General features: G+C 45.6%; 1 protein-coding gene across 4 annotated transcripts; it reads right to left on the reverse strand.

Annotated features, from left to right (window-relative positions):
* Positions 1–11,337: 11,337 nt before the first annotated feature.
* Positions 11,338–15,934, reverse strand: SRSF5 (serine and arginine rich splicing factor 5). 4 transcript variants are annotated; one of them, XM_069858318.1, is made up of 8 exons: positions 15,838–15,932; positions 15,176–15,318; positions 14,927–14,997; positions 14,650–14,745; positions 14,228–14,297; positions 12,864–12,937; positions 12,399–12,509; positions 11,338–12,238 (listed from the first exon to the last, which is right to left on the reverse strand). In XM_069858318.1, the coding sequence occupies exons 2-8, from the start codon at positions 15,299–15,301 to the stop codon at positions 11,992–11,994; spliced, it is 795 nt and encodes a 264-aa protein (XP_069714419.1). In that variant the 5' UTR covers positions 15,302–15,318; positions 15,838–15,932; the 3' UTR covers positions 11,338–11,991. The 4 variants fall into 4 exon arrangements, with proteins under 4 accessions (XP_069714419.1, XP_069714418.1, XP_069714417.1 ...); XM_069858317.1 differs by having other exon boundaries at positions 11,338–12,241; positions 14,228–14,294; positions 15,838–15,929; XM_069858316.1 differs by having other exon boundaries at positions 11,338–12,241; positions 15,838–15,929.
* Positions 15,935–24,279: the final 8,345 nt, after the last annotated feature.

Below are 24,279 nucleotides of genomic sequence, written 5' to 3' on the forward strand. Positions count from 1 at the left end.
AAAGAAACCTTCCCTTCTCCCCCTTGAAAGCACTAGGGGATAAATAGATCACAGAGAGGAGCTATTTAAACAGGTTCAGGAGGACCTGGTTTCAAGCAGGGCTTGGAACACGGAACAATAGGCTGCCATTTTGAAGCAGCTAGAGCCCAGGGTGCTCTTGACAATGCAGTGGAAAACACTGTCACAGGATATGACCCTTGCTTACAAACTAAACGGGCCCTTGAGATTTCATTGTGCAGTGGCTGCTGACATGCAAACCTAGTGCTGAAAAACATCAACTGTGCTTTCTAAAAATATAAAAAGTGTAGTGCCAGAGGGAGGATGGCTTGGGATGGGAGAAGGGAAGAGGCTGGCGTTGTTGCTGCATCGCTGAGAGATTTTCGGGAAGGCACTATGCCTTTCCATGCCCCACTGAGAGCAGGGCCATGCTGAGGACCCCACTCAGAGGAGCCACTGTGCTATGCGAACAAGCCCCCAGAGGAAAGAGACCACAACCCTCCAGCAAGTTTTGCAGGCTGGAGATAGTCCTCCAAGCAAAGCTGTCAGTTTGCATCCTGGCTGTGACTGAGCAAAGAACAGGGGTGCTGCTACCTCTGAGGAGCTCCCCAGGTCCTTCCCTACCAGGACAGCAGGCTTCAAGACCTTGGAGAGGTTTTGCTGCCTGGCAGGTCTGAAGCTCATGGCCAGATGCACCCACACAGGGCAGCCCAGTCTCTGCCACTGGGGCAGTCCCAGCCACCACTGCCTCCAGCAGCCCTTCCCAGCCCCCTAGAGATGAAGGGGCTCCTCAGCCACAGGAGAGACGAGTCAAGAAAGAGATGCAGAAATGGTTAAAGTAGCTGGTAAATAAAATTCTCGGTAGAAACACATTATTTGGGCAGAGAAATACATCCTTTCCAGCAATGCGACAACCCCACACACTCATGCTCCAGAGAATCATGGCTCAAAAATTGTAACAGGTTTTGTTCTGTTTTATAAAGAAAAATATGAATGTTTGAGCTTTTCCTAATTGCACTCTGGTTTCTTGAACTTTATAATTGCATTTTCAAACTTTTCTTCAAATCCCTGAGGGCTACGAGCATCTACATTTTATTATAAAATAAAGTTGAGAAGCTCACCTAATGTCCACAGCTCTGGGGCAAACAGCAAAGATCAAAAGACTTACACTAAAGTGAGGAGAACAGGAAATACTGGAAGTCTCAAGAATGGACACCCTGCAGTATAAGTGTCTTACCATTTTTCTCCAGTGTTGCACAAATAACACTTTTAGAAGATATTTTGCTGTTTTAACAAACGTCATGTGGGTGAAGTATTTTATTTGCCAGCACAAAGAGCAGGTCTACAGTGGTACTTAGTCTCTGAGAACAATGTTTCTTGCAGACAAGAGCTGCAGAAAAGCTAAAACTAAGACTTCTGTCTCAGACTAAGGGCACCAGAGGAGCTCACAGTTTCCACAAGCATGTTGTGTGCTCTGGCTTGCTGCTGTTCACAGAGCAGAGAAGGTTGGGAAACATCATCCACAATCAAACCCAGACCTGACCTTCCATCTTTAGCCTGATCCATATAGAAACTTATTGCCCAAAAGGGGCAGGTGGGGACCATCCAACTTCCTTCATCTCCAAAGGCACTGAAAGAACTGCCATATGTCTTCACAGGGATACCTCTGGTACGGGGCAGATCACTGTGACAGATGTATCAGCCTGTAAAGAGCTTTGTGATCCTCCAAAAGGAAAGGCTGATCTGTGTGCAGACTCATTATCATGCCTCTTGAAAGTATCTGGCTTGTAACAGCCTGATTACTGATTGCTGCTTGTAGGAGAATGTGATAGTCTCTTTTGCACCAATCTAGCCAGCTTTATTTACCATAACACTTGCAGAAACATTCTTTTGTGGAGATCATGGCTTCCTTTGGTTGCTGTCAGAATGAACAAATGGAAATAAAAACATCCCCCTAGTAATTGTGTCCTACTCTAATTAAAGCAAGACAAAAGCATTGCACTGCTTGGTTTGGCTCACAATTGTCTGGGTGCTTGGACAAGTCCCCACACATGGGCTGATCTCAGGAACACCAATAACCAAAAGACAACAGTGGCCAGTTTGTCTGTGGAACTCAAAGCCGTGAGCTTTCCAGCAGCTCAGAAACTCTGCAAAACATCCAGGAGGGTGAGCAATACGTTTGGCTCCCAGACTGGGATCCAGCCTGGAGGTGCTGCTAGAGCTGAGCACACGCAGGCCCGAACAGCTGCAAAAGGTGAAGGCTGACAGCGAAGTACACAAAAAACCCAAAGATTTTTCAACAGTTCTCTTGAATTTGTGGCCCATCTGCACCACGCAGGAAGGCAAACGGCTAAGCTGAGGCAGAGTGCAACAGCACTTCAGCAGGATGATGGAAGAGAGGCAGAAATTTCCTTGCCTGTGTCCTGTAACAGGGGTAAGGAAAGAAATAATGCTAGCTCTCTTCCCCTGCAAGAAAACACCATGACTTCTGCATGTCCTGCCTCTTCAGTCTGAATCAGCATCCCATTACAACAGGTACAATTGCAAGAAAATGGCAACAAAAGAAATGGTGGGAGGAAAAAGAGCAAAAGTCTCTTAAAATCCAAACTTAAAAGTAGTGGCATAACCACATCGCTAAGCATTCACAGAGCTTTCTCTGTAAACAAACAGATGACCATATCCAAGTATTGCTATACACCCAGATATTTATTTAGGATTACTCCACCAGTTGATTGTGGATCACACAACAGCTTGGCCAGTAGTCCAGGACTGACCCAGGGGTGGCTTGCCTTCAAACAACCCTTGAAAAAAGGTTTCAGGTGCCCCACCTCAGCTGCAGCGCCGCCTTGCGAAGCCCTGCTGTCCCCTCTGCCTAGTTGGGGTGCTCCCTCTGGGCCTCCCATCGTGCTATAAGAGCTGTGCTTTCACACCAGCCTTTCTGTGACTGGTGAGAACCAAAGCAGGCTTAAAAGAAAACCCTTCTGTAGCAAGATGGGCTATGGTCCTCTCTTATTAAGCTCAGATCACTTCAGGAGCTTTCCCCACTCCTTCCACCACACAGGAGACAGTCATAAAGTTGGAAGAAATATCTAGACCAGCCCTAGGCATCCCCTCAGTGACTTCTTGGTTCTGAACCTCATGAACAAGCGCTATGTGGCTGCTGAGGCCATTTCTGCCTCTTAGAGAGATCTTAATTGCTAAGTAAGCTAACATATCCTCTTATTGAAAGTCCTGACATGCTCATGGGGTAGAGAAGTCTGACCTTCTAATACACACAATCTACAGCTTCTCTGCAAAGTCCGTGAGTAAACAAAAGGGTAAGACAGAAGAGAGACAATATAATTTCCAGGCACTGCAGTCAGTGATGCAAGGATGCCAAAGGAGCAGACAAGAATCAGGCAAAGCCATGGGCTCCATGGTGGCCTCAGCAGCCCTGTAACTCTGAAGTGTCAGCTTGACCCTCCTAGGTCATTAATGCACTGAAAGACAGCTCTGTTTTGGACAGCATTATAGAATCATGGAATCATAGAACAGTTTGGGTTGGATTATTATTATTTCCAAAGGAGAGATTTTTCTGCCTCATCTTGGGAAGGATGATGGCTGAGGGCATCATGACAGAGCTGAGGGATAAAAGGATATGGAAGTCAGCATGTCAACAGATAATTTACTCAAATTGATTTTCAGGTGAGAATTAAAGCTTCCAGGTGGCTCAAGTTGCTTGTTTGCTGTCTGGAACATTGTCTCAGAAGCTCAAGGATGGTATCCAGGGCTGTGTCAGGGCCTAGGCTTTTGCGCCAATACCTATAAAAGCACTGAGAAGCATGAGGTGCCCTCCTCTGGTGCCACATAGCCCAGCTCTTCCAGCAAGAGTGGCTCTGATGCACTGCTACTCTGTGACCAGTGGAGCACCTTGCTTGGATTTAATCCCCTTTATGTAGCCTGGTCCTTACATGCCAATAAGAAGTCTTCCTCACAGCCACCTGGGGACTCATTTCTATGATTAACCCCTGCTGGTAGTTTCCATGCCTTCTCCTTGACAAGGAAACTTCTCTCTTATTAAAGCAATTTGGCCAACCTTCAGATAGGAGCTTGGGAAGCAACAGGAGGGGAAAAGACTGGGAGGTGAGTCTGCCTTTTTGTAGACAGCCTGGTTCTTCCCTGGGGTTTGCGCAATGGTCTCAGTGTCTTTTAGTAATCCTTGGCTATTCCTGACCATCTGATTTCTTACTTCCCACTTTCCTAGCCACGTCCTTTATTAAACTGTCAGACTTATCATGTAGGAAGAAGAGCTACTTCATGCCCCTGATGGAGCAATTTAAAGCTGTGGAGGTAAACTCAAGAACAATCTACTCGATTAAATTATTTTAAATAAATAGCTTTGGTGCAAGTGAAGCACACTCACCTCAGCTCAAGCTGCAATTGTCCCTCACAGATCTTCAGCATCCACAGTTGGAGAGTGGACAAGGGACTAGGGAATCTTCTGCCGCACAGATCAACTCTTCCAAGCTCACGCCAAAGAGGCTTCTCACCTGACCCAGAGGAAATATGGAATTTTCTAAATAGTTATCACCCTGCAAAGCTCAGAAGAACAGAAGACAGGGGTCATTTTGCCCGTAAAGCTAAGAGCAATGATCATAGAATCACTTGGTGGGAAAAGACCTTTGAGATCATTGAGTCCAACCATATCTGTACTCTACTAAACCATTTCCCTGAGCACTTCACCTGCCTGTCTTTTAAATACCTCTAGCGATGGTGACTCAACCACCTCCCTGGGCAGCCTGTTCCAGTGCCTGATAACCATTTCGGTGAAGAAATTTTTCCTGATGTCTAATCTGAATCTCCTCTGGTGCAACTTGAAGCCATTTCCTCTCGGCCTATCCCCTGTTATTTGGGAGATGGTAGGCCGAGAGGAAATGGCTTCAAGTTGCACCAGAGGAGATTCAGATTCAACTAGTCAAGGCTATACCGATCAGATACAGGCTTAAGGAAGGTCCTGCTGGCCTGCTGACAGCATTTTACCAAATTTTCAAGGAAACATCAGCTGTCAAATTTGTATAAGCTGTCTTTGATATCTAGTCCCTAAGGAAATGAACAGTCAAGATTAACTAGATGCGCCAATTATATACTTAACAAGTGATTGCAATAGATAACAATCAATATCTCTCTTCCCACGGGAAGAAACAAGCATCACGGACATCAACACACTTCTTTCTGTGGAGTTCCTCCCCGGAACATCCACCCTCAAGGTGAACCTGCTCTAGTACCTCACTGACACCCTTCCTGCAGGCATAGGTGGCAAAGCCAAAACCATCTTCTGTATCCAGGAATGTGGGGTGCCCCTTGACCCATGCAAGGATTCCCTTCCCATCAGCAAAGGGAGGTTCTGCTCTAGGCTTCTCCCCATCAAGGGAAAACAGAGACTCTCCCACATATCGCCACGTTGCACTGGCTGTTATGGGCTGCGTAGAGAAAACAAAGCAGCCCCCACAGTAGTCAGAAATCCACAGCAACCTGTGTTTGCTAATCATAAAAATCATCCTTCTCCAGAAGCGGAGCTCACTGCCTGGAGTAACATAAAACCCTTTAGGGCATTTTCACCTACTGAAATGTTTGTCTCAAGGGCTGAAATGCCTCACTCACACTCCTGGAAGCAGCCTTCCTTTCTCCAGAGCTCCCCACACAGCTCAAGGCATAGGCAATGCCCACCTGCCAGCAAGCTAAAATTTAAAACAATCTCTGTTTTAGAGGGCTCCAATCTTTGTTTAGAATCAGCTGATTTTCCACTGCTAACTGACCAAGGGGTGCTCCAGCTGACACCCTGGGGTCCTCTCCAGGTCTCTGGCTGAGACAAAGCCATCAGTAAAATCACTGGATGGTGCACTATCCCCTCCTCTGGCTGTTGAAAATAAGTGTCACTAAACCAGACAGATGCTTGTGCTGTGTCTTAGCAGGCACTAATTTAGCCCATACAGTGTGCTCTTGCATCACTTGTTCTGGGCACAACTTAATTGCAAAATTAATTATTTTCCTATCAAACAAAAAGTGTATAAGAGAGTGGCAAGGGATTGTTTAAATCCTGACGGACGCTATATGGGATGTGAGTAAGTGTAAACAACTTTGGTTCCCGACCATGCTTGGGACCACTAAGAAAGTATCACTGCTGGGGTAGGGAGACAGTGAACAACCATCAGTGGGGAATAGGGCTCAGTTGCCCCTGGGAAGGGTGGGCACCAGGATGGGGCCCCCATTCATGCTGGAATGCTGCAGCAGACACGTCTGGGCAATGAACCACGGATCAGACCGCTGCCCATCTCCGGCGACTGCAGGAGGCCTCCAGAACACGCTGCCAGTATCACGGCAGGACTGCCAGCCCTGCTGCAGGGAGCCAGCAGGATCGTGCAGAGCTGGAGGAGCCTCTCCAAACCCCCTCGCCCTGTCACGCTCCAGATGTGCTCCTTCCTCATGACGTGACAGGTAGCTGTCCCCAGCACGGAGCTGGCATGGCAACGTGATGGCACCCTGCATGGTGGTGAGGAAAAGGGAATACGGCCAACACCGTGGCATCAGGCCACAGATGCCCCAGCCAAGGGTACATGTCAGCTTGTGCCCAGACTGCTCCACACCAGGTGTTGAGTGGTTTGCATCACAAGACAAGCCTGTTCAATTTGTTCTCATTTCTGACCCTATCGCAGGAGGCTCAGATACAAGCAGAGCTAACCACCACCCCAAACACACAACTTTTCCCATGACAAGGCAGACTAGACCTAGATTTTAATTGGGGATCGTCCCATTTAAGCAGGCTCATGACAGAAGTGAAGAAAACATGGACAAGACCAAAATTGTAGCCTGGGGGAGCCACAGCTGGAAAAAGTTGTGACAAGAAATCATAGAATTGCTAGGTTGGAAAAGACCTTCAAGATCGAGTCCAACTGTCCACTACTAAACCGTATCTCTGAGCACTTCACCTACCTAACTTTTAAATACCTCCAGGGATGGTTACTCAACCACCTCCCTGAGCAGCCTGTTCCAGTGCCTGATAACGCTTTTGGTGAAGAAATTTTTCCTGATATCTAATCTTAACCTCCCCTGGTGCAACTTGAAGACATTTCCTCTCGTCCTGTCACCTGGGAGAAGAGACCAACACACACCTCGCTACAGCCTCCTTTCAGGTGATTGCAGACAGTGATAAAGTCTCCCCTTGCGAGTGTCCCTGCAGAAGCCCTCCCTCTGCAACTCCCTGAAAGCCACTCCAGCACAGTGCCTGCTGTGTGGACAGGGCTCTGATGGGCAAATTGCCTCAAAATCACACAGAAATGAACAAATTGCTTAGCCACACACACAACCATACAGTGAGAAAACCTTACCTGAGCAAAACGTTTGCACTAAACGCCAAGGTCATGTCTCAGATTTTGAGTTAACATAGTGTGAGATCTGGCACAAATCAAGTCACTACTGCTTTTATCAGGCACATATGCTGAAGCATGGCCTTCAGGTAACAACTGAGCTGAGCTCTACTTACAGTGAATTCCATAAAAGCACAAAAGACATGACAATCCCAGCTGCAAACTGGAAAACTGGACGTCACCTCCCCATCAGTGAAAGGAGTACATGAGCCATTTCCCATTTATCCAAGGAATTTATGAAGCTGCGTTATGAAAGCATGGAGTACTGATTCCTTTGGTGTCCTTAAAAGAAGCTAAGTCAAAACCACAGCTCAGTTCAAGCTCCAACAGGAAGCCTGCAAACTTATATACAAGTTTTTTTCAAATGTCTCTTTTAATGCCTCACATTTGTTAAGCACCCTGCGATGCCCGGTGTATCATAGGATACCTCTGCATTTGGAAGTATCAATAAAAAACTATCTAAGCCATGTTACCTATGTTGAGACTGTGTCGTTTTAGGTCTTTCATCCTTAGAGAGCAAACAGGCTCTGGGCATGCAACCACTGCCCTCAAGTGGCACAAGCTGTGTAGGACCTTTCAGTAAGCGCCTCAGCTTTGCAAGGAGAAAGCAGTTTGTGGATGGTTGAGCCATGAAAGGAAAACAAGGAGGCCATTTAAAGAACATCTAGAAACGTATCTTTTAAGAACTGAGCCTGGAAAGAAAGAGCATGCTTTGCCTAGAGGTGAATCTAGGGGCTTGTTTGGCTTCTCCGAGGCCAGCTTCCTCTGCTCAGAGGTAGATGAGGTGGCCATGAGGTCAGCAGCAGCCCATCCCAGGCTACCAGAAGCATCCCGTGCACCACTGCTTCCCAGAATGGGCGTCTGCTCCTTCCTCCAGCTGTGCACCTCAGTGGTCCCACCTGCCAGGTCACACCACCACCAGCAGCAGCAGCTTTAGAGCTGCTCTTTGCAGCTTTTAGCAGCTCTTTGGCTGTGTCTGAATGCAAACCGCCAGCTCTGGTGCTCACGTAAAACAACTGGATGTCCCCAGCATGAATTAGGATGAAATAATGATCCAAACTTATTCTGCTTTTCTCAATCAGCCTCCCCCTTGGTTCCCATGGTGTTTCCTGTACTAACTACTGGGAACCAGCAGGAATGCTTGAAGAGCAAACAACTAGCAGGCATTTTTTTAATTATTGGGGTAGTTGAAGCATTCTTCTACAGCCCTGCAAAGACAAAGAGTGAGCACATTACAACATCGTTGTTTTAAAACCCTAAGCTGCACTGAGCTTGCCGGGGGGTGGGTGGCAGAGGGGGCAGTCTCGGGGCTCCCAAAGCAGTGATGCTGTGCAACCACTTAGTTCTTTGACTTGACCTTTCCCACATATTCTGACAAAACTAAGCACATAGTTAAAAAGGCAAACACAGTAAAAACAAGCTTTCCTTAGGCTGACTAGGGATCTGCAGGAGAAAAGCCTGATGGGAGGGAGAGGAAGAGAAGAAGGAATTGCTGTGGGTCTTGCTTCTGTGTTTTCTCCTAATTCCTATGGGCCTTGTCCCTGTGCCACTTGTGCAGACATTACTTGTGCCTCGAAATCTTGCAGATACCCCAGGTAACATGAAATGCATGCAGCACTGCAGGCTATCTCCTCCCACCTTGCTTCTCCAGGATTCAAGCAGCAAGTATGTTTTGGCACCACAGCAGCAGAGAGGTCTCAAAGCACCACCTGCAATTGACAGGGAAGGTCCCTTGTCCTCAGATGTGGTAAAGTCACGTTCACAAAGGTGCAGAAGAAGCCTGGGGCACAGACACATGTAGAGCTGCCAGCACAGCTCTGTCCCACGGCACTGTAGGCGCTGCTCCTGCCCACCCAATGCGGGATGCCCATGCTGGATTCCAGAGCTGTTGTTGGTGCTTTTCTGTCCTGGCTGCCAACCTGGAAAACAAAGTCCCCAACCAAATCAAGAGCAACTGGGAAAGAACACCTCCGACATTCCTGCTTGCTGCCAGCAGCATTTCCAAAGCAGTGAGGCTGGTGAGGCCAAGCCCTCCAAGCTCCCAGATGAGTATGAGCGATTGTAACACCATTCAGCAAACCTCCCTTGCTAAAATCCCCCCATCAGAAAGACTGCAAACTCGTAACATAGCTATCCTATAACAACCTCTCCTCTAAAAGACTATTTTAGACCCAGGCTTTTTATTCTGCAATCAGAAGGCAAGATTTTGCCAAGAGGGAAACATTTTCTTAAGTAAAACGACTGAAGGACCAAGTTTGGCAAGCAAAGGATTTGAGCCACAAGTAATCTCACCAAAATCTGCCATAGGCGTGTAAGGTTCCAGCATTCACTTTGCTCTAATTTAAGGTGTTTAGTTCTGTAGGTTTCTGGAGTACCATGTCTGAGCTAGGGGTTTTTCAGGTCACTTTGCTCTATAAATGAAGGCAAAACTTGGAAAAAGATCAGGGGTCACAGCACCTAATGAAAGGGCAGGAATTGTGCTGTTCCCCAGCATGGCAGATGCAGCAAAGAGTGTCCATCTATGAGGTGTACAATCACAACTTGCCTGAGGAAACCCAAAGGCATGGCAGTTGCTGTGGTGGCTCTGTCACAGCCCACTTTAAAAGAAAGCGAGGTTTTTTTTTTCCCCCCAGTACAGCACCAGAGTAATTAAAAAAATCACTCAAGACATATAGGTGTCCACTGTATCTTTTACTAAGTAACACCCATCCTCTTAAAACACTGGATTCAAACGACTTAACCCACACAGGCCAGAGCACAGACAGAAAAAATCACAGCCAGAAGTGGCATCGCTTTGCAACGCTAACACCCTGCTTAACCAGCCCATAACAGCGGGGAGAGCCCTACCATTTCCTGACATCAAACCAAAACTGTCCGCTACTGCCCCCTGCAGCTGCACGTGTTGCAAAGAGAAAAGGAGAATGGAAGAAAAGGAGAAAAGATAGGAAGGGATATAAGAGTTATAACAGACAAATAGTTACAAGACATGAAATAGTCACCACCTTAGGAACTCCACGCATATCAGCACATTTCTTTATCCAGTGGGTTAAGATGGTGAGCATGCACACACACCACACAAATGCAAGACAAGACAAACAGAGAGGGACAAGCAGAGTTGCAGAGAAAGAGAAAAGAGAGACAAAACATACAGAGACAGAATTAGAATTGCACAGAGAGAGTGTTGCAGGACTCCACAGGGGTTTTTAAACCCTTGTCCCCACCCCTCACTGGATCAGGTAGGGGGCACAAGTACCAGGCTCAGGCACGCCCCTTCTCCCTAGACAAATCCAGACATGCTCTCCAGCACTGCCAGCCTTGCCCCTAAGGCTGGGGGCAGACACATGCTTTGAGCCATTCAACTCATGCTGCACCAGGTCCACACAGGCTCATCATAGCATCATGCCCCTGACAGCTTTTGCTGGGCAAGCTCTGCCCACCAGGTGCCACAGAATCCCTGGCCATGCTCATCTGCAGTTGCTGCCCAGGGGGAAACCCCACCACGGTTCCCAGAGCAGCCAAGCACTGCTGCTGCAGCACTCCATGGAAGGCACGCCTCTTCCACACTGAAGACTGATGCTTATGAAAACGCTTCATCCACACCTCTATGTTCTCTTACACATGCACTCAGACTGACAAAGTACACTGAGGACTCCTCCTTTAACATTTCATGCTTATTATCTGAAGTTTTTAAAGCCTAAAGGACCTGGCCATTCCACTTTTTGCTATGAACTAGGTCAGCATTACTATCAAGGTTTTATTTCAGAACATACAGGCCTGTAAAGACACAGCATCAGGTATTTAAAAGGAAGTTAGTTTCCCCCACACCTAAAACACTCGGCGACTGCTTTATTGCAGACCCATCTTCAAGAACATTTCAACACTGTCCAAGAAGAGGCACAGTCACCAATACTTTATTAAAACACACCAGAAGCAGAAACATGTTTCTTTATACTTTATTAGAGCTATTTAATTCTCAAGTATCAAGAATTATGGTGCTTTATACAATATTATTACCACAGGGCAGTGAAATGAGCATTTTCTTAGTGTAGTGCAATTCATATTAAATGAAGAGCTTTTAAAATGAAGGGTTTTTTATCAGTACCAACCAGCACTTAATCTGCTGACCTCTAACTGAAACAAATAATTCAAAAACACAAAAAAAAATACCCTCTGGAATAAAGCATTATGTACAGCACATGTAGAGCTCTTACATGCCTAAAGCTTTTAGTGTAATCTGAGCTATTACACCACTGTTCCAAGTTGCTATTCACAGTTGAATATACTGGGAATTAAGTGTTCAAATGACTTTTCTTGAGTACAAAAAAATTGTCTGCTTTAGTTATAAAGAGCTCTGCCAATATACACAATCTATACACTTCAGACATTCACAAAAAGATATGAGCAAGAAAAGGGTTATCAAAAACGCTTAATACAATTAGTCAATAACCCTTCCCACCATGGTCCACATCTACAGATTTCCCCTGTCCCTCCCCCTCCCCATCCAAGCCCTTTCCCCACAAAGTCACATACTTACCACAAGTGTTAGCAAGTATGGTTTAAAAAAGGGCCCCCAGGGCAAGTTACTTATAGTTCAGTTGCCACTGTCAACAGATCTGGACCTCGATCTAGACCTCTGCTGATCCTCAGATGATGCAGATTTAGATCTACTGGAAGAATCACGTTTCTGGTTCTTCTCTGGCACTGGAGATCTACTAACCGATCGAGACTTGCTCCGGCTCCTACTCCTTGATCTGCTGTAAGACTTGCGGCTGCGTGAACGGGAACGGCTACGAGAATCAGACGAGCTTCTGCTACGAGATCGTGAACGGCTTCTGGACCTACTGGGGAAACAAAAAGCACTGGTGTTAGCCACAAAACATCACAGACCACAACAATAACCAGGCGATTCACTGGTCTCCAGTCTAGTTGCCTGGGTACTGACTTCAAAGCTTTCTTAATGAATATTTAAGCACTATTTGAGTTAACAGAAATCCATACCTGTGCCTTTTGCTGCCTTCAATTAGTTTGATTTTCCTTCCATTTATCTCTTTACCAGAAAGCTTTTCAATAGCATTCTTTAAATCACCGTAAGAGGCGAATTCAACCACCCTACAGAAAAGAGGACCAGGGGGGAAACACAAAGAACACAGCTCACTATTCCAAGCTGTATTTTTTATGATAGAGCAAAACATACTCTTGGAGAAAGAAAAAAAAAAAATAAAAAAAAACCCCAAACTCAAAACACCTCATACTAGTCAGTGCAGTCATCCCATATAAATACTCAAGCATGAACTGAAGAATTCCCCTCCCCAAATAGCAGAGATTAAGTTTTCACAGGGCAGCTAAATTAAACCATTAACAGCTGCTGAGCACTGGAAGCAGCCAGCTTCCCTCCCCAGAATATTCACATAACATTTATAAGTATTACTCTACAGCTTTCAAGAGATGACTTTACAGGCTTACCCTTCATTTAACTTAGGTCTGTGTGCATCTGCAAAGGTTACTTCCCCAGCTTGTCTCATGAAGTCTTTGAGATCCTAACACAAGACCAGTTATGTTATGCAAAGAAATGAAATTAATACTATCTATATATAAACAGCTTAATACAAAAGAATCTTATAACTACTAACAGAGAAGACGTTAGGTAAGTTACAAACATGGCAACTGCCATACTTGTATTCTATCAAAATTGAATTATCTATATCAGGGCACGAAATAAATGAAAAAAAAAAGCACATTGCTTTAAGCAAAATGCTAATGAAGTGTCTTAACATTAAGGAAAATTTTAGTCTACAAAGATTATACAGATTAAATAAGAAAGAAAGAGGAATAGAGAAAGAGTGAGAGAGAGAGAAATAATAGAGGACATCTGTATATATACTGGACTGAGTGTGAAATATTGCCCATATATTTTTGTACTATTTCAGTCTTGATTTACATTACAAATCTTAAAATGCATAGAAAATTACATTTACGTAACACCAATTATTTTGTGCCCCATATGTCATTAAAAATATAGTTTACTTTACCTTTATTAACATATCCCTAGGCTAGCCAAGCAGCAAACTGCATTAAGCGACCGGAGATACCGCCATGACATATGCCCGACTGGCTCTTCACCACCCACTTGACGAACACTACCCAGTCGATGGAAGCCATTAATCGCACTGCGCTCCCTACTGGGAGACTACTGATGGATCCAGACATTCGCTATGCTTGATGTTACCAAGGACCACTTTACTGCGATCAGGATTCCAACGACCACCTAACTTCGTATCTTTCAACTCTTTTCGACCAGGACCTCGTTATTCGGAAGCGTTACAGGAAGAACAGCTCTCAACTTAGGAATCAGATCTCGTTAACGCTCTGGGATCGCTGCAATGTGGCACTTCAAGGAGTGCATCGATTACGTCTAGACCGGCAAACACAGATCTAGAGGTGGCCAAGTGACACTGTAGGAGCTGACTGGAAAGTCAACCAGGCCCGACCAAGAGTGACCAAGACTGAACGATTAGGATAACCCACAGGCACTCCTCGTCATAAGGCCAACGACACAGATAGGCTGGCAAATAAAGGGTTTAATATGTGGTTAAAATGGATTTTTAAAACAAGAAAAAAAATTATATATCCTCAAATATACATATTATTATTATTAAAAATTAAAATTAATTAGTTTTCATTCAAAATATTTAAATTACATTATTAAAAATTACATTAATTACAAACATTTTAATAAATTAATTTAATTTTAATTAATTATTTTACAAAATAATTACATTACATACCCATTAAAAGAAGTCAAAATAGTTAATTGTGTTTCAACAAACCTGCCAGCTCACTCTGGAAGACAAATTTTCTACTATGAGGCGATTTTCTGTTCTTAGAGGTGGAGCACTTCTGGTTGGAAATAAAAAATTGAGACTCTTATAAGTCATTAAAATATAACGGCATATTACTGTTATTAAGGGCCGTACCAATAACCAGTATCAGATCGCCATTACTATTACAATTTCACTACAGGACGCCCCGAGTAATGCAAGACAAGCAGCAAGTGCTTTGAGGGAGGAGCATAAAGATGACTAAGCATATTTGAGACATTTTGTAATTCTCATTATACTACTGCCACATCAAACGGTTGATTAAGGTGACAAATAGTATCTTTTCATCTCCCATTTTATGTCACCTTCTTTTATCAGGTAAGCCCACAGTATTCTATTTTTAAATGATGACAGTTCCAAGCTATACATACCTCCTGTCACTACGCAGGCGACGGCTACTAAAACGGTCAGAGTACCTCCCTCTGCCTCTACCCCTAGAGCGTGCTCTTGCATGCTCAATTGTAACCCTAGGAATAAAAAGAGAAAAGTAAAACCACACGTTTCTACGTTTTTCTTCTTCCATGTTCCTTCATAGCTACAGTTATTGGGTAGAGATCCCACAATATAGCTTAAACAATAGCAATAACACAATGGAGATTAAAATTGACTCACTTCTTATTTTAGGTATTCAGGTTTCTGCTTACTTACCTCTCACTGCAAAGCTCTTTTCCATCCAATTCATAGACGGCATCATCTGCATCCCTGGGATCCTCAAATTCCTGCAAAATAACGGCAGTAAAATCGTAAAAGTAGGAAAATATACCTCCAATAAATTAACACTTAGTCGCCACACAGCTGGCGTGGCCAAGCACATTCAGGGCATGGTCTTTAACCATTTCCAAGGGGACCAAAGGCACACGAGGGACGCCAAGGGACAGGGCACAGGACCACACTCACCACGAACCCGAACCCCCTTTTCAGATCGATGTCCCGGATGCGGCCGTAACCTTTGAAGAACCTCTCCACATCCTTCTCCCTAGCGGCCGGGTTCAGCCTCCCGATGAAGACGCGGCAGCTGCTCATGGCTGCGGGCGCGGCGGCTGCGGAGGGCGAGGAGCGTCAGCCCCGCCCCGGAGGAACGAGCCCCGCGCGAGGCCCCGCCCCCGCCAGCGGGCACGCGCACCCAATAGGGAACACGCCCAGCTGAGGCCCCGCAATGGGCACGCGCCGCCGCGCCCGCCCCCGCCCAATAGGGAACGCGCACAGCTGGGGCGCCGCCCCCGCCAATGGGCACGCGCCGCTCCGCCCAACAGGACCGCGCCCGGCCGAGGCCCCGCCCCGCGCCCGAGACGCGGGCCCCGCCCCCGCCGCGGCGACGGGGGAAGAAGCCGACGCCATCGTCCCGGCACAAAATGGCGGCGGCGCCCGGCGGCCTTACCCGTGGCGCAGTCTCCGCGCAGAGCGCCGGAGCGGGGCGAGGGGGAAAATCCGCCCACCGGAGACAAGAGGGCCGCGCAGCTGAGAGCTCCCCCCACAGCCTTCCCCTATCCCCGCCCGCGTCGCAGCGCTCCGCAAGGGGACGTCCCCCCGGGATGCTCCGCACGCCCCGAGTCACGAACCTGCGCTGCAGGGCTCGGTGCAGGGTAGTGAAGCGCTGGGACGATCGGCTACCTCCTCCCTGCGCGACGGCCGGCTCCGCACTGCCGCGAAATGGAGGCGGCCCCGGCGCGTCACCGGCGGCGCGCGCTGCGATTGGCCGAGGCGGCGGCCACGCCCCCCCCCCCCGCCCCGCGGAATCTGGGTCACGGGGGGAGGGCGTTAGGTAACCGGGGCTGCCTGCGCGGCGGGGAAACGGTGATCCCTCACCTGGAGGGCGTCTTGAGCGGGCAGGGGAAGCACTAAACCAGCCTGTGTGTTCACAGTGGGGCTGTGGGCGAGGTCTTACGGGAGCAGGCGTTCCGCTCTTGGCCCAGGGCGTGCTAAAAGCAAGGACGAGGGGAGAAAAAGTGCGTCATGAGCAGCTGATCTGCTTGCGTCTTCATTGGGAATCGAGACTAATCGTAGAATCAGGATAAGACCTCTTGGATCATCGAGTCCAACCATTCCTATCTGCCACTAAGCCATGTCCCTGAGCACCTCATCTACCCATCTTTTAAATACCTTCAGGGATGGTGACTTGACCACCTCCCTAGACAGCATGTTCCAGAGCCCAGTGACCTTTTCTGTGAAAAATATTTTCTTGTAATGACATGGTAGAGAGCTGGGCTGCATTTCTGTCTTATGTAACTGCAGGATTTATCGCAGCTTGGCTTCAACATGGTTGCGGTGAAAGCGACAGCTCATCCCAAGGGGCGTTCAAAATGCAGAAGGCATCTGGAACTCGGAGATACACCCACTAGTTTTCTCATAGAGACAGAGGTTGCTGCTGTCATTGCTGAATTTGTACACTCTGGATCATTTGGCTTTACACAGCGAGTTAGCTGGCAATTAATAGCTACATCAGGCTGACCTGAGGACAGTATATCCCTTTTGACGGCATTTCCCTAGCTTGTCACCGGGAGTCCTATGCTGCCTGCAGTCCTACCCCCTACCCATTCTCCTTGTGGACTATGAAATGCCATCTTTGTTACACCCGTTCTATTAATCGTCTTTATGGCGATGAACTTCTCTTTTTCATGCTTAGTCACTTGATGTGAATTTCCCTGCAACAATACCCCACATGACACCACTGACATCATAGTTCTATATGACTCCCTCCCCCCCTCTGGCTTCGAACTGCATTACGCAGAGTCTCCAAACTGGGAAAGTTATTTCTGCTACATGCAGGCAATGATTCACCTGTTTTTCTGTTTGATTACAAAGCTCTGCACTTCCATTCTGCACGGTGTCCGAGTCCACAAGAAAAGCAAGAATGATGCATGCGTGAGAGAATCTGCAGTAGAGAGAGAACTTTAAGCAATGAAGGACATCACTTATGATTATCCCTGTGGATCATAACCCTTACATGCTGAGAAAGATACATTGAGATGTGCCACCTAACATTTAACACTGCTAATTTCATAACGAGTTACTGTGCTCTAGCAGGTGCCATGGGAACAGGCAGTCCTGTTCCTGCTAATACTGGGACCCTCCCAACTGCAGAGTGAGATGGTTTACAGAGCTAAACCAGCTGTATAAAGCAGAAAACAGATTTCTGCTGGTGTAACTCCATGAAAAACAGCTTGCAGTGGCATAAAAACAAGGGTTAGTGCTGCACAGAGAGGAGAGGAAGGGGCAGGAGCACCTCATTAAGGAAGAGCTGTTGATTTCAGCTGTGTGAAACTGCAGCCTAAAAATCATTGTCCTTATTACTGCAAGGCAGTAATCTGCTCCCTGCATCTCATTTTTCAGACCACTGTGAGAAGAGGAGCAAAAGTCAGGAGGGGATCTGGTGAACCACTGTAAAAGGTTCCTGTGTTACCCGAGGGCGTTACCTACATAAAGGTCACATGTTTTTTTTATTCACATGGGCTTGCATGAAGGTCATGAGCAAGCACAGCTGCTTCCTGCTTAATTTTTCCAAGTTTATGTTAATGGAAAGGAGTGTTTCTCCCTTTGGCTTCTATCTGTTTGAAGACCACCTCAGGCTTGTTACTGTTCTTGCTGCTCGCTAGGCCAGTGATGTCCACACCCCTGCCTCCCTTGCTACTCTGGGCTGCTGAAAGCCACACAAGTAGCCTGAAATCCTTCTAATTAATTCATCAAAGTAATTAGGTAAATACAGTCACTATTTGGAAGCAGAAAGATCATGAGGCAGAAGACGACTAAGTGAAAGCTGTAATGTCCCAGCTACCTACCATTACTATCTGGTACTGCTTGTGGAAGATAGTGGATAGGGATTAACTCTTCACTGTCTCTTCCAAATTCAAAAATTAGATGCCATCTTTGATGAAACTAACGAAGCCTAAATTCAAAACATGCAAGAGGAGGTGTTTCTTCACCATTTGGTAGTAGACCTCTGGAATAACTTGCTGGAGAACGCTCTGGTTACAAGAGGTTTATATGGTTTCACCATACTGACAGCTTTAAACTAAAGGGGAAGAGAGGACAGGAAGAAAAAGCAGGAGAGAGAGAGGGGGGGGAGAGAGAGAGAGAGAGAGGGAGAGAGGGGGGGAGAGAGAGAGAGAGAGGAAAAGAAAAAACTGGGAGCAGAAATGTAGTTAGCATCCTCTCCTGCTACTGGTGAATATATTTGTTATTACTTTCATTATGGTTCTCCACATTAACATCCTCTATCTTTCTTTACTTTCTCCTTTCCTGTACACTTGTTTGCCTATGCATACACTGTCCTTTTTTTCCAAGGATTTGTGAACTAACATATTTCTCTTTCCATTAGACTAAGTGTAGCTCTCTTAAAAGGATGCAGCTGTGAGGGCTCAAAAGCTGCTTTGCTAGAGTCTCTAGAAGTATGGGAAAAACTAAACAGAATTTAATCTTTAAGCACCAATTGCTTTTCTTCAAAATATTTGGAGAAAGAAAATGAAAAGTGACCTAATAAATAAAAGAATAAAAGACATTCAGAAATAACTGTCACTGGGTTGTTCCATTTTTCCACTATCCAGGAAAGCCAAACTCTTGAAAGTTCTTAAATCCAAATATATGGATTTCTTATATGTTAGTGCCAGGCTGAGAGTCCTTGCCCACTAACCAGAAACTTCTTTAGCTGTAACACCCTTTTTCTGCTAGACTAATTCAGGGAGAAATGTGCTGCTGTGGGGCTGTGTTACTCAGCAGTAAGCAGAATTAGGGACACTGACTGAGGACCAATCATCCACAGTTTAAATGTATCCTCACACCTTCTTTCAGCTGGCTCCTGCTGGAGCCCTTTGGATACAGTTCCTCATGCTCACCTTTCCTAGCCAAATGCAGTAATTAACATCCTATCAATTAAAGCTCAGCAGCAATATTCAACTAGTCCCAGAGGTGCCGCATGGTGACAGGGGGCTCTGTAGCTTATCACTGAAGTTGCAGACCTTAGCTCTTAGTTCAGGTGAGACCATTATTCAGGGCTGTGCTAATGACTATGGCTCAGGAAAAAGTGGTGGAGCCAGGATCCCACCACCTCCTCCTCTCTAGAATATGGAGCCAGCACTGCCTGTGTCTCTGCAGTTTGCCTCTGTGTGAGGCAGGTGAGGTAGATTGGCAGCAGAATAGTGCATCATCACATCAGATTGCATCCCACTACAGGCTGATTTAATACAGATAATACAAATAGTATTGATTTAATACCAATAAGGAATTACACAACATGACGTATTTTACAACAAAGTTTAGGTTAGCTTTATGATTTTATGTTGAATTTATGCCAGCTGCAGAAGGACAAGTGATACCTGGTCCAACACAAAGCTTACGGGTACAAAGTGGAATTTTTTTTTTTCCCCCTTGGGTTAATATTTGAATCATCAGAACAAGTTTACACCAAGCTCAGTGTGTTTAGTTGTAGGTACTAAATGTTAACTCATAAGGAAACCTCATGATGCTGTGAGATCAAGCTGTAGACTGCTACAAAAGCACTTTACTGGATCAAAGCTATTTGTAAACCTTCAGAGGGTAACAGGAGAGCTTCTGTATGATCATGTGTCCTTCCTCAGCTGGCCCTTTCAGACCTTTCCTGAAAGCCACCCGAGTCCTTTCCTGATTTAACCCAAAATCAGATGTGCTCCCAAGTGCAACCACTACTCTCATGACCATGGTCTGCCATTACATTTCCAAGCAGCTCAAATCATACCAAATCTTTGTTTTGGCAAACTATCTTCTTTGTTCACAGAGACCCAGGGACTAACATTGGCAGCAGGTTTTGTTTTCAGCAGACAGCAGTTTATAAACACTGAGCATGCCCTGTCATCTCCACCTTTTGCTTAATTGATACCCATTGTTATCTTAAAAAGGGTGTGAAGAACATAGTTCATAACAGGGGAAGAACAGGATGAAGAAAGTTCACGTATTCACAAGCAGCCAGCACTTTTAATCCTTAGGGAACTCCCTAAAGTAACTAAGGAACCATCACTGAGAAATCTGTAACACCATCCTGAATGCTTAACTTTCTGGCAATGCAGTGATTTTATGATTGGCAAGCTTAACTTCAAAGGTCAGAAGGGAATGGAATGAAAGATTAAATCATCAATTTATAAGCACTTCGATTCAGTAAACTGGTAAGCTGCTTGTGCCAACAATGCAGGCAATCAAGAACCAGCTGTTTCAAATTAATCCAATACTCTTTATTGCAATAACTAAGGTAGCAGGCAAAGGGGAAAATAGAGACTATAATAAAGATTTTAGTCCATTTTTCTTAAGCAAACATGAAAATGATGAGGTAAAATTCATTGTAAGCGGAAGAACAACCTTTTCATAGTTTACATTCGAAATACCTCCTTGACAATTCTGGAGACAATTCCTTTGGGAACTGGGGATATTTTCTTAGCACAGAACCATTCAACACCTGTGTTATTAAGCAGGTACTCCTTAATGCGACGCCAGGGTACACAGGATAATTCTGCGTAATGTGTCCAGCTATTAAGGTTGGTTAGATAACTTTTATACTGGTTAAACATACGTATTCATATAGATTCCAGGAAATATTGGTTAAGAATACGTATCCATATAGATTCTGGGATACGTATTACATATCCATTGTTTTTCCAGGAACTCATTGTCATAGTTTATCACCCACTCTCATCTGCACATCACAGTTCCTCTGTGTCTTCAGAAGCCTCTGATGGTCTTTATCTTATTTCCTTCATCATTGTGTCAGTCAGAGATAATTTTCTTTAAGATACACAATGCTTGATTTATTGCTTGTTTCAACTAGTAAACAAGCTAACCTCCTCTTACAATCACATTCTTTCTGACTGCAAGCTGGTGAATATTTGCTTAAGCTTATTCTTATTATTCCTTAAGCTAATTCATTCCCTTAACATAATGATTTATTCCTTCCTTCAAGAGCATGTAGTGTTAAAACAAGCAGATGAATCAGCCTGGGAAGAGTTTCAAAACTGAAGACAAGAACAGAAATGCGTGGAATTTTTATACCACTATAGTTACTCAGAAAAGGTGTATTCAAGCATTACAACTCTCTGAAAGTGCTGATACCAATACAGAGATCTTTCTTTTGATACTGCCTAAAGATTCAGGAGTACATGGTGTTCCAGTAGATATGATTTGATGCTACAGTCCATTCACTGGAAAACTTAATGCAGGTTTCTGCTCTGAGCTTCTCTTGTTTGCTGTTCTCTTTCCTTCAGTTTTACTGACTCAGTTTTCAGGGCTACTGTAATATCAGCTGTTCTGTTTTCTGAACCAGAACTATCGCTCCTCCCCTTGGCAGAGCTCTGCAGTCAGAACAGTAGTAGCTAGATCCACATCTCACCACTCCACAGCAGAGAATTTACCTCTAAATGCTTTTTATCTGCTGAGCACTGTAGCACCACATGGCATCAGACCCTTGAGCTTTAAACCATCCTGTGATCTGTGTGACAGTTAACAGCAGAGAGCTAGGGATTAGGGAGGACGCTGGAATTCACACTTCACCTAGCATGTAATGATTGCCACCCAAGCCCTCAGGAAGACAATTTCATTCTCTTGAATATTCCCTTACAGCTACAAATGCTGGAAAACTTGTCTAAATGAAATACAGAGATTCAGGTGGGACAGCCCTCAGGGCGCAACAGCTGGAAGGCTCTAGAGAGGATTTCACACACACCTCTTGATCATTAAGCATTTGGCTTTGGCTGAACAGTGCTACTCTCTGTGTAGACTTTGAAGACCATAGGCTACAAGGGTCAGCTTGTAACAAATTCCGCCTGAAAGCCCTGATGGAAGTGCACAGCAAGCTGCTGCCCATGCCAGGCAGCAAAGCAGCAGTAACCTGAGGTCACATACGTGTCTCCAGCATCGCGTCCCCTTCTCACCTACCTCAGCAGGCTTCTGAGGGGCTGTCACCCAGCCGGGGTCAGGGGAGCCCAGGCAGCATGCAGAGCTAGTCATCATTATCAACCCTTTGCTTCCCTCAGCAGTTTACTAACACGGTTAGGTTTGACAGTAAGTTTCTATCCATACCTTAGTTTCACAAGGAGTGGTTTGGTATCTCAGCCTGGTTCCCAGACCACTTCTTTCTGGTTCTGGAGGTTTCGGTTAATTAGCACTAACTTGGTGTCAGAACTTAATGAAACTTTCAGTCTCAGAGACAAGGGTTCTTCTGCCTCTAAGTATGGGCACAAGGACCATCACCAGGAAATGCCAGAGCTGCTGCTTGACTTGCCCACTTCAAAGGGAAAGGCAACTCATTTCCCAGACCTTCCAACACCAGCACCTGCGCTGCCTTGGGCTTGCTAGTGCTGTGTGCTGGGTCAGCTGGAGTGGTGGCTTTACTGCTCCTGCTTAGAAAAGAAATGCACCGGCAGGCATCCTGGGGCTGTCAGGATGCTGCAGAGAATGAAGCCAGGAGTGCTGGTTCCTGCCAGTGAATCATAATCTGTTTGATTTAGCTTTGCTTCCTCTGCAGTTCCTACTCCAAAATGCCTGCTCACTTAGCACAGGAATTGGTGTCACCTCCCATAAGGAAATGTTGATGGTGCAGCTGCCTTCCCAAGTTCTGCACTCAGATCCATGATGCTGATACTTTTTCAGCATTGAGCTGAAAACATCCCTTTTAGTGAAAATATACTTCATATACTTTTGGGGCTTTGCTCATGATCACAATGGCCAGAAATCCTACTAATAAGTTGTACATTAAATTGTTTTAGTAAGATTACATGTTTTGGGGAATAGGCACTTTTTTTTTTTTTTTGTTCTTTCCCCCAGACCATTCAGTAGTACATATTGCACCTATCACTCTAGAATTAAGCATTCACCCACCACAATGTCTTGACCAGGTGCCTGCCAGCAACAAAAGACATGATTATGCAGATCTCATCTGTTTGGCATCATTTCTGCAGCTCTGAAATAGCCAAGGCATCTCTCATGCAGCCCCCTGAACTGCACAGTGCATTACCTAAAGATGCATCAGTTTTGTGAGGATCTCATTCTGCTACATGACCCTCCAGTTGCTAATTCCCAGCACATACACTGGCAAAAGAGTTTTCTTTTATTTCTGTTGTCAAATTCAAGCGTCAGGCAGTACATAAGATAAGCAATAAGCACAGGCCATTCTTTCTGGCAAATAAAAAGCTGGGAGGCAGAGAGCCTAGCAGGCCAGTCCATCACTGAGTACTTGCCCCAGCTCCTCACCACCACCTCCTGCCTTTCCTAAAGCACAGGAACACACATCCCCTCCCTTGTGGCTTCCACTGCTCCCTTTGGGAAATCAGTTTAATAAATGATATCATGAGGAGCAGGTTTTTTTCCCTTTAACCCATGTCTGCCTTTCAGAAATGCTTGTCACACTGAGTTTCAAACTGTTGAACTGGGGTAAACGCTCTCTTTTCCTCACTGAGGACTGTTCCCTTTGGATGGTAGTATCAACCTTCCTTAGCTGTCCCTGCTCAGCTGAGATACCCATATTTACCCCCTTTAATCTTTTCTTTTAAGGCCTTCCAGCCTGTGATAATTTCATTGCTCATGTGACCTTTCCTCGGTTTACCTGCATCTTAGACTTAACTACAATACCACTGATTAAAATTATAAATATCACACTGAATATGTGGCTGCTCCCTTGGGTGCCTCCTGCCCCTCCTTCCCATCTGTCAGTGAGAGCAAACCTCCTGGCAGCCCTGGGGGCTTTTCTTCAGGAAAGGCTGAATTCATGTTACCAGGTTGATGTGGTCAACCTCTGCTGCTCTGGGCTGTGTTGCCAAGAGAGGAAGGAAAATGGACACCCTAGCCGATGAAAAAAGGTATTGATGAGCCTAGCTCAGCTGTCTGACTGAGATGGAAATGCAGGCATTACGCCACTGGCTTTGGCAGGCAGCTTCATGGCAGAGGGGAATGGTGACCCAGGGAAAATACTAGCAGGCTCTCCACTCGATGTGTGACACATTGCATCCAAGCAGTGCATACAGGGAAACTTAGAGAGTTCCTGAGAACTG

This window comes from Phaenicophaeus curvirostris, chromosome 5 (assembly GCF_032191515.1).
Source record: "Phaenicophaeus curvirostris isolate KB17595 chromosome 5, BPBGC_Pcur_1.0, whole genome shotgun sequence".
Lineage (NCBI taxonomy): Eukaryota > Metazoa > Chordata > Aves > Cuculiformes > Cuculidae > Phaenicophaeus > Phaenicophaeus curvirostris.

Coding starts and splice junctions, on each gene's coding strand:
- SRSF5 (XM_069858316.1), bottom strand. CDS start 15,301: ATGAGCAGCTGCCGCGTCTTCATCGGGAGGCTGAACCCGGCCGCTAGG. Junction 14,298..14,649: donor CGCCTGCGTAGTGACAGGAG/GTATGTATAGCT, acceptor ATTTCCAACCAG/AAGTGCTCCACCTCTAAGAA. Junction 12,242..12,398: donor GAAGGCAGCAAAAGGCACAG/GTATGGATTTCT, acceptor TTGTTTCCCCAG/TAGGTCCAGAAGCCGTTCAC.